This window comes from Petaurus breviceps, unplaced genomic scaffold (assembly GCF_028583685.1).
Source record: "Petaurus breviceps papuanus isolate PSGF00001 unplaced genomic scaffold, PetGlider_PUasm1.0 181, whole genome shotgun sequence".
NCBI lineage: Eukaryota > Metazoa > Chordata > Mammalia > Diprotodontia > Petauridae > Petaurus > Petaurus breviceps.
Window position 1 is genome coordinate 22,450,290 of NW_027185784.1, and position 9,753 is coordinate 22,460,042.

Below are 9,753 nucleotides of genomic sequence, written 5' to 3' on the forward strand. Positions count from 1 at the left end.
AGAAAAAAATATTCCTTGCTTCACCCAAGTTGTGACCTTGCTGTCATTTTTATTTATTTTAGTTTATGCATCATGTCAGCCAATGGGATTCTGTATTCTACCATGTCTCTTTTGCATATTTGGGTATCAGACTCTATAAACATAAAGGCTAGTTGTCTTTCTGCTACATCCTGTTGCCTCCCTGTTATTAAATGACTCAAAAGATGATAGTCTTACTTGTCTCATCTTTGAGTAGGGAGCACAGCTTTCCCATGGGATTATAGATTTAGAGGTTATCAAATCCAACCCTCTCTTTTTTACAGAAGAGGAAGTGAAGACTTCTTGTTGAGTCATTTCAGTCACATCCAACTCTTTGTGACCCTCTTTGGGGTCTTCTTGGCAAAGATGCTGGACTGCTTTGCTATTTACTTCTCCAGCTCATTTTACAGATTAGGAAACTGAAGCAAACAGGGTTAAGTGACTTGCCCAGGGTCACACAGTATGTGTCTACGGCCAGATTTGAGGATTTGAACTCAGGAACCAGTCTTCCTGACTCTAGGCCCAGCACTCTATGCACTATGGCACCACCTAGCTGTCCCAAGTACAATTTGGAGAAGTTAAATTACATTTCCAAGATCCTGTAGCTAATAAGGCCTCTGAGGTGGGATCTAAACTCAGGTCCCTCTGACGCTAAGTCTAGCACTCTGGCCACTAGAGTTTCTCTTCTTTTAAGTGGGAGAAAAGTGACAACTTAAGGGAATTCTAAGCATGACAGAGTGGAGTTTGGGATTTGAAGTCAGAAGATCTGAGTTCGAATTTTGGCTTAGCTACTTAATCTCTTTGGCCATGGGCAAATCCTTCAACCTCCCCAGGCCTCAGTTTCCTTTCCTATAAAATGAAGAGGTTGGACTAGGGCCTTTCCGATTTTATTATGCTCTGATAAGTACAATCCCTGGTCATGCTTCCTTTCTGAAGATTCCCAAGACCCCATTTCTTCCCTTCCATCCCCACTGCCACCTCCTTCAAGCTCACTGCTCTGGTTAGAGTCCAGAGCTTCTTACCTGGGATATAAATGGAGCCACCATCGCCCCGATCCGACACAAAGAACCACTTGTTCCCATGCCCAGAGCTCGCATAGTGGTGGGATAGACCTGCAGTAGAAGATGAAAGGAAGAGAAGTCTCAATGAAGCATTAAAGACCAACTCCTGCCCCAGTCCAGGGTCTGTGCCCCTGAGATTGTGTGCCACCTGAATGACATTGGGCAGGGCCATTTGGCTAAGTTATGTGAAGGAGGGGACAAATGTCTATAGTCGATGTTGAGAGCATCCATGCTAGACAGCAGATAGCCAAGAGAAAGTGGAATAAGACTGAGAAACATTTAATATTTGATCCTACAGGTAATAATGAGCAACCGCAGTTTGAATAGGAGAGTGAAATAGTTAGACCTATTTTAGGAAAATCAATTTGGTAACTGGGAACCAGGGTTAAATGACTTGACCAAGGTCACACAGCTAATAACTGTCTCAGGCCATATTTGAACTCAAGTCCTCCCAACTCCAGCACCAGTTTCTCTATCCACTACAACACCTAGCTGGTCCTCTCATTTTTAGGGACATACAATTTCCAGACATTTTGCAGCCACAAGGAGAAAAACAAGTTCGAAGGAAATGAAAATATACACATTATTCATTTTTTAGCTCACTAAACAAAATTGATCTAACATCTGTTAGAGGAGAAACATAAAGATGTCTTCAGCATAACTAGTTAGCTCGTACAATTACCCAGTTTGGGCTATTACATTTAAAAATAGAATTGAGGCAATTTCATGTGTTTTCACCTAGTCTAGAAGTTGACTGATCGCTTCTCATCCTGACTAGCTCTCAAAGGGCTGGTCATAGATGATGGTCACAGCAGCCCCAGTGACTGCTCTGTGGATCACTTGCCTCTGGAGAGAATCCTAATTCCCCAAAGTCCCATTTCCTTTATTGACCAGCTCATTGGCAGTTTCCTCGCTCACTAGTTTTTGCCCTTTTCTCATTAATCTGCAGAAAATGGAGAGGTGCCCAGTTTTGACCCAACTTGTCACAAAATGTGAAACAAAGGAAATCTGATTAGAACATTTGTAATTGTTGCCGTGGATAAACTCTATTTTAAAGGTAACACCCCAGACTATATAATTTTAGGAGTAAACTAGCTATGCCAAAGATATTTTGTTAATGTTCTTACTCTAACAGATGTTAGAATTATATTTTTTGATGGAGCCTATGAGAATCGAATACATTTCAATTTCCTCACATTTCTTTTTTTCTGCCTGTGGCTGCATGTCTCTGAAAAATGACTACTGCATATATTTCAATTTCCCCTAAAACTTATTTTTTTTCTCTCCAAGGCTATGAAATTTCTGGAAATTGGATATCTTTAATCTAAACAGAGCCCATCTCTTTCCAGCCCTTGAAACATTTGGTTTTTCTAACTTAAGTTAATGAAACCAGTTCAATTTGCTAATCTATTTTTCATCCAAAAGTTTTGTTCCTTTGTAAAGAGTGTTGGCCCTTTAAGAAAATGTCTGAAGAATTTGTTTTTAATCTACCAGGTTAGTAGAGGTACTTGTGATCTATTTCCTGTTGAACTGGAAGGGGGAACTTTTCCCTTCTATGGAGCCCTTGTCAAACATCCTTGTGGAGCCCCTCTGCCCTCAAAGAACCAAGCAGACAAAAAACATTTGATTCCTCCTGCCCCTGACAACCCTTATTCAGGTCTCCTTTACATGGAGGCAACTTCAGGTTGACTTTTGAACTAGAGCAGGAGTTCTCAAACTGGGCTCCAAAGGCTTGATTAAAAAAAAATACTTTGATAGCTATGTTTCAATATCATCTATTTTGTTTATAATCCTGTGTCTTTCATTTCACCCATTTAAATCTATTATTGAGTCCCTAATATTTCACAAGACAGCCAAAGGAATCCATGGCACTTGAGTTTGGGTGATATTCTCATATCTTCCTCCAAAGCCTGGATGTGGAGGGGGACACTTGCATGAGCTGAATTTCTGAAAATGAGTGAGGGCAAAAAATGTCCTTTCCCAACAACAATACAAAGTCAGAAATCCCTGCTGGGCATCATTTCAATGGGATGTATTTAGAAAGCCACGAAAGCTTTTAAGTCTTAAAAGGATCCTCTTAGTGGAAGGTGAGGAAAAGTTGCCATGAATGGCCACAAACTTTAAATGATTTATCAAAAGCAGTTTCAATCACTTTACCCATCAGATCCTTTCAGAAAGACCTACCTCCGCAGTATAGATATAGATGGTATTGAAATTTGCTGACACCAGGGCCCTCAGCATGAAGAGAAAACCAATCAGGCCTGTACTAGAAAAGAGAATGGGAGAAGAAGGATAAAAACCATGATTAACTTAGAGTCGCCACTAAGGCAATAAAGAAATATTTACATTGGCCCTTTCGTTAGGTCCCCAAACATAGGGCAGGGCTCCTTCCATCTTTCATCCTTCAATGAGAACCCTTCCTATTTTCAAGCATTCTACTCTAGCCTAGGAGCTTTCCATACAGGAGTGAGGGAAAATGAAAGTGGGGTATCCTTGCTCCCCTACTTCCACTAACAGTGCAGTCCTGCATAGTTTCGTAGATTTTTTTTTTAAATTTAAAATCATGCTACTGACCAGAATGAGACCCTTCAAATGAACTCTTTGGGCCACATAGAGGGACAGGGAAAAGATGTGGGATTTCCTTAGAGAGGAAACATCATCTTGTCAAAGCAGGACATCACCTTCTTTGCAAATTATGTCTCATGGAGGTGCCTAAAGCAGTTGTCCAGGGTCTCTTGACTCACGTTTGTAATGGGCAGGACTTAAACCTAGGTCTTTGTAGTTCTATGTTGCCTCTCAGGTCTGCAAACTGCCAGAATTATCCAACCTCTTCAGGTGGCTTTGCCACAGCCATGCTCTGTGCCTGTACATTTAATTTGCAGATAGATTTATGGTAATCTCTCCTAAAAGGGTTCTGATTTTTTCCCCCATAAATATGTAGGTAGGGTGGTTTGAGTACCAACTTTAACAAGCTTCTCAGACACTGCCCCTTCAACCCCACAGGAGGAAAGCCAGTTGGATTGAGGGGAACGAGGACGATGGGTGGAGGATAAAATCACTATGTAGAACAAACGAGCCCCCTTTCTTTTCTCCCTAAAGTGGGCTCAACATCTCATTATTTTCACATAAACACGACTTTTGACCAGACAATAGATGCCCTGGAGAACTCCCATGAGGTTACAGAGGCTCAAGGAAAACACTTTAAAACCACTATTAAGAGAGGCAGAATTGGAACGGCAGACAGGAAGAGGCTGACCAACACATACACCCAGGCAGGCATCTCAGACTCAACATGTCCGAAAGAGAAGGGCTCCACCTCCTCCCAGTCACCGAGGCACACAACCTAAGTGCCATCCTGGGACTCCTTCCTCATACTCACTGCATACATCCATTCTGTTGCCAAGTCTTGTTTCTCCCTTCTCAACATCTCCACTCATACAGCCACCCCCTCAATGCAGATCTTCATGACCTCGCACCTGGACTATCACAAAAGCCTTTTCATTAATCTCTGAGCCTCAAGTCTTCTCTTATTCCAAGACATCCTTTGCTCATCTGCTAAAGTGATTTTCCAAAAGCTTGGGATTTCCCATTCTATTGTACCCTCTAACCCCATTTAATAAACCCCAATGACTCCCTATTATCTCTGGATCAAATGGAAAATCTACTGTTTCGCTTTTAAAGTCCTTCACCCACCCCCACCCCCTCTTAATACCTGTCCAGTCTTCTTAGACTTCACTCCCCTCACTCTATGATCCAGCAACATCTCCCACCTCCGTGTCTTTTCACTGGCTGTCTAGAATGCTTGTCTTCCTACACCTGTCTCCACCTCCTGGTTTCCCAACTTCCTGCAAAGCTCAGCTCAAATCCCATATCCTCCAGAAATGTTTTCTAGTCCCCATTTTCCTTCCCCTCCATCTTGAAAAAGTACCCTTGGAAATGACCTTCAATTCCATAGAGATACATACATACATACACATATATATACATATATATTTCTATGTGTACATGTCTTTTCTGAACACTTTCTTTCGTGTTGTTTCTCCTGTTAATACGTGAGCTCTTTGAGGATGGGGACCTTTCTTTGTATTCCCCAAACAGTCGCTGATCTGCATGAATAGATAGCATTTCCTCGTGGGGAGCTCCCTAACACTATAAAAATCACAGATTGGGAACAACAACAAGAATACACTGCTTGTGGCACACCCAAAAGGAAGATACCTTGAAGTACAAATATTGAGCAGCAGAAAGAACAAAGCCGTGCATCCCATGGTGATAGAAAGGCTGATCCGTCTTCCCAGGAAATTGATGCCCAGGATATTTAAGGGATTCACTAGAAGAGAAGAAACAACAGCAGTCCTTGAAATCTTAGACGGCGGTTAACGCGTTCAAACATTGATATTAACCATTTCCTGACATTTCAGAAGGAGGCAACTGGATTGAAACTTCTTGAATGCCGCCTCCTTGGTTCTTTCTACGTAAAGCGGATCTGCCAGAAGCCTTTTGTTTCTGTGGGACACAGATGGAAGTCTGTTGCATAGATATATTAAGTCATAGTCCAGATTGCTTCATTCAAGTCACCCCCTCCCATGAGGGGACAGGATCACTTTCAGTCAGGAAGTTAAATCTCTATATTGTTTCTTCCCAGACAGCCTGGTGACTGAAGGGCCAACCCTGGAGTCTGTAGACCTGCTTCTGGTACCCAGTGGTTAAGGACAAATCACCTAATCTCTTAAAGCCCCAGGAAGGGGATCTCAAATCTAAATTGCAATTGAATCGACCAGCTAGAGTGGAGGGAGTTAGTAGAATGTAAACTCCTTGAGGACAGGGATTATTTTCTTTTATATTGCTATTCCCCTAGCATGATACCAGTACATATTAAGCTCTTAATAAATGTTTATTTTACCCTAGTTGAGGCAGTTAGATTACACAGTAGATGGAGCACTAGACCTAGACTCAGGAAAACTTGAGTTCAAATTTTACCTCAGGAGTTTATGACCCTAGATATGTCACTTAGCCTCTGTCTACCTCCGTTTTCTCTTTTGGAAAACGTGAATAGTAATCATAGCACCTATATCCCAGAATTGTTTCTCCTAAGTGAGATAAAATAAGATAAACTTTATCAAATATCTTTGCAAAACTTGAAGCAGTATATAAATGCTATTTTATTAGCTTGTTGATTGAAAAACAAATACACAGTTTCCACACCAAGAACTTCTTATACTGATAAAATCACTAATCCGGGCACTTTCTCTCCCCAGTAAAAACAAACAAAACATACAAATATTCATCTCTCTTAGTCAACAGTATTTGAGGCACTAAATTCCCATAGTTTCAGAAAGTCTTGAGCTGACATTTCCCCAGTTCAGAGAAAGTTCCCAAACCACTGTTTCCTGACCACCTTTGGATGTTACAAATCAGCTCTGGCAGGAATTTGGGGAGGAAAGGAGAAAGTTACAAGCTAGAATAGAAAGGAGGGCCAGGAGCTGGGGGGTGAGGGAAGGAAGAACACGTGGCAAAGAGAAGAAGAAAGATAAGAAGTAGGGCCCCTGATCTCCAGAGGACTGAAACAGAACCCAGAGGGAAGGAGAAGGACAGAGGTGGCATTCTTTCATTCGCTGATGCCAGATGATCTCACGCACACTTGAAGATTCACATGTACACACAAAAGAACAGAGAAATAGAACTGCTTCATCAAAACAGAAATACCCACATGCAGATAGGTTGTTTCAGTCCTGTCTGACTCTTTGTAACCCCCATTTGGGGTTTTCTTGGCAGAGATACTGGAGTGGTTTGCCATTTTCCCTTTCCAGGAAATTAAGACAGAAGTTAAGTGACTTGCTCAGGGTCACACAGTTTGTAAGAATCTGAGACTGGATCTGAACTCAGGTCTTCTTCCTGATTCCAGGTCTAGCTCTCTATCCACTGAGCCACCTAGATGCCTCCTATTCAAATAGGGATTATGACTTGCCTTATACATTCCCTTAATTCTCAATCACTCCCATGAAGGGGCAGCCCCAAGCCTCTAAACGTACCTTGAAATTGCTCAAGGAGAAGCAAAATAGTACTACAGTGGGAAGAGCACTGGTTCTGGTGGACCTTTGTTAAAATCCTGCCTGTCACCGTTACCTTGGTAAGTCACTGCACCATTCTTGTCTCAGCTCATCTGTGATCCAAAACATTCTACCCCACCCCCAACACACACACTGATGCAAAGGCATCACAGCATGTTAACAATGTACTGACTCACAGTCCTGCTATTTGCAGGCACTCACATTAGCTAACTTATCACTTTCTCTTGCTTTGACACATTCTCTGTTTCCCACCCACTCAAATTCTGCTCCCAATACACTCTATCACAAACACCCAGGGGCCAGCTACCACATTTGCACTTCACTGATTACTAGCATCTGAAAAATGTCCTGATGCTCTATTTTGGGTACGGATGTGTGTATGTGTTGGGGGGGGGGGGTTTGGAAATGAGTGTACGAGTAATTTTGGGTAGGGGGGAGGGTGGGAGGGGGGGGGGGGGGGGTATGGATAGAGGGAATGGGTGAGAAGAGGGAGAGGGAGAAAGGGGGAAGAGAGGAGGAAGGGGGAAGAAAAGGAAGGAAAAGTAGAGAAAAGGAAGAGAGGGAGAAAGATGGGGAGAAAGGGGAGAAAAGGGGGAGGAGGAAAGAAAGGATGGAGGGAAAGAGAGAGAGGAAGGGGGATAAAGGTCATAGGGAGGGAGAAAAGGGGAGAGAAAAGAGAAAAGGTAGAGGAAGGAGGGAGGGAAGAGGCGGAAGGGAGGGAGCGAGGAGGGAAAGAAAGAGAGGGGGGAAGAGAAAAGGAAGGGGCCAGAAAAGGAAGTAAAAGTAGAGAAAGGGAAGAGAGAAAGATGGGGAGAAAAGGGGGAAGGATGAGGGAAGAAAGGATGGAGAAAAAGAGGGAGAGGAAGGAGGGAGGGAAGAGGGGGAAAGGAGGGATATGAGGGGGAGGGAGGAAGAGAATGGGGGGAGGGGGAAAGAGAGAAAGCCCATGAGCCCAAAGGGAGGGAGAAAAAAAGCAAGGGGAGGGGGAAAGAGGTAAGGGAGCTATCCATGACTGACTACCTTCCAAGCTGAATCTCCCAAGATCTAGCATCTTTGCTGAATTCCTAATTTAACAGAAAAACATGAAAACCTTTTCAGTTCAGACTTTGCCAATATATGATGGTGATAGTTTACCCAAGCAAATAGTTTAGGAAGTATTTAGGATAGCCCTTGATAAACAGTTGGAAATAACTTTCCATTTTTTTGACATTTCTGACTATCAAAGTCCAGTCTAGGTCCATTTGCTTTCTCCTCTATCCCAGGCAATTCTTTCACCATGCCTCCAACTTGTGGATCAAATAATAGCCAACAAAGATCATATGAACATAGATTCAGAGCTTAAAGGGAGCTTAGATGTCACTGAATCCAATCCTCTCATTTTAAAGAAGAAACTGAAGACCAGAGGGGTTAAGTGACTTGATCACAGTCACACAGTTTCTTTTGGGGGGTGGAATTCAAACTTACATCTTCCTGCCTTGTCCAGCATCCACTACACTGAGCTGTCTACCAATAACACTTTTATGTCAGCAGTGCTTAAAATTCTACTGATGGAAACTGTCATTTCCATTTAATTCCTTCATTTTATCTTTAGTTACTCTAATAATGTCTCAGTCTTCGTCAGAGCATGAAGGTGACCCTGGGTTTTCTAAGGTTAAAGTGTAGCCTTTGGCAAGTCCTACCTTCCAAGTTAGAAAATATCATAGATCTAGTGCTGGAAGGGTCCTCAGAGATCACTTAGTCCATCCCCTTCATTTTATAGATAAGAAAACTAAGCCCAGGGAAGTTAAGTGATTTTTCTCAAGGTCAAAAGGTAAGTAAGCATCAGGATTTAAACTCATGTCCTTTGGCTCATCAGTGCTTCTTCCACCATATTACATTGCCTCTAAGGACAGACTAACAATGTATGGTTATGTGTCCATCATTCGATGACCAACCTAGCTGAATTTTGGAGACCCATCAGTAGACCCAGTGGCCCATTTGGATCACCATCAGAATAATGGTGATGATGATGGGGGCTACTTCAACTCACAGAGACTATCTTCCAAGCTAAGGCATGTAGGAGCTATGACCTGATCAGTGAAGAGAAGAGGGTCCACACCAAAGAACACATTTCCTTTTCAAAGTATTGAAAAAAGTTATTTGTATTGTAAATTTCATTTACAACAGACTGTAGTTTAAAAACTTCTTGATGTCATTGGTATGGAAAACTCCTTTCACTAGTGCCAATTAGTGAAAGTTTGTTTTTTTTTTTATTTCAAATTCATTACCCTGGTAAGCAACCTTCTAGTACTGAATCTGCAGTGAGATGAGAAGCACCATACGATGGAGTGGTAGCCATGGAGTCACAAGACCCAGGTTCAAATCCCACCTCATATACTTACTATCTGTGTGACCTTGGACAAATCAGGGTTTCAGTATCCTGAGGAGGTTGGTCTAGATGGCCCCTTCTCTTCTTTGGGTTGGGTTTTTTGTTTTTGTTTTTTGAGGGAGAGGATTATCTAAAATGACTTTTTTTTAGAGGGGGATGATTGTCTAGTATGACATTCTTTGTGTGTGGGGGGAGGATTGTCTAGCATGACATTCTTTTTTTTGACAGGGAGGAT

General features: G+C 42.3%; 1 protein-coding gene across 1 annotated transcript in view; it reads right to left on the bottom strand.

Annotated features, from left to right (window-relative positions):
* The window catches only part of SVOPL (SVOP like), a 71,460-nt gene that overhangs the window by 16,758 nt on the left and 44,949 nt on the right, over nucleotides 1-9,753 (bottom strand). Inside the window, exons 11-13 of the mRNA XM_069087313.1 lie at nucleotides 5,298-5,409; nucleotides 3,264-3,345; nucleotides 1,041-1,130 (exon numbers count right to left, since the gene is read on the bottom strand). Coding sequence (XP_068943414.1) covers nucleotides 1,041-1,130; nucleotides 3,264-3,345; nucleotides 5,298-5,409 — 284 coding nt within the window. The remainder of the gene's footprint in view (nucleotides 1-1,040; nucleotides 1,131-3,263; nucleotides 3,346-5,297; nucleotides 5,410-9,753) is intronic.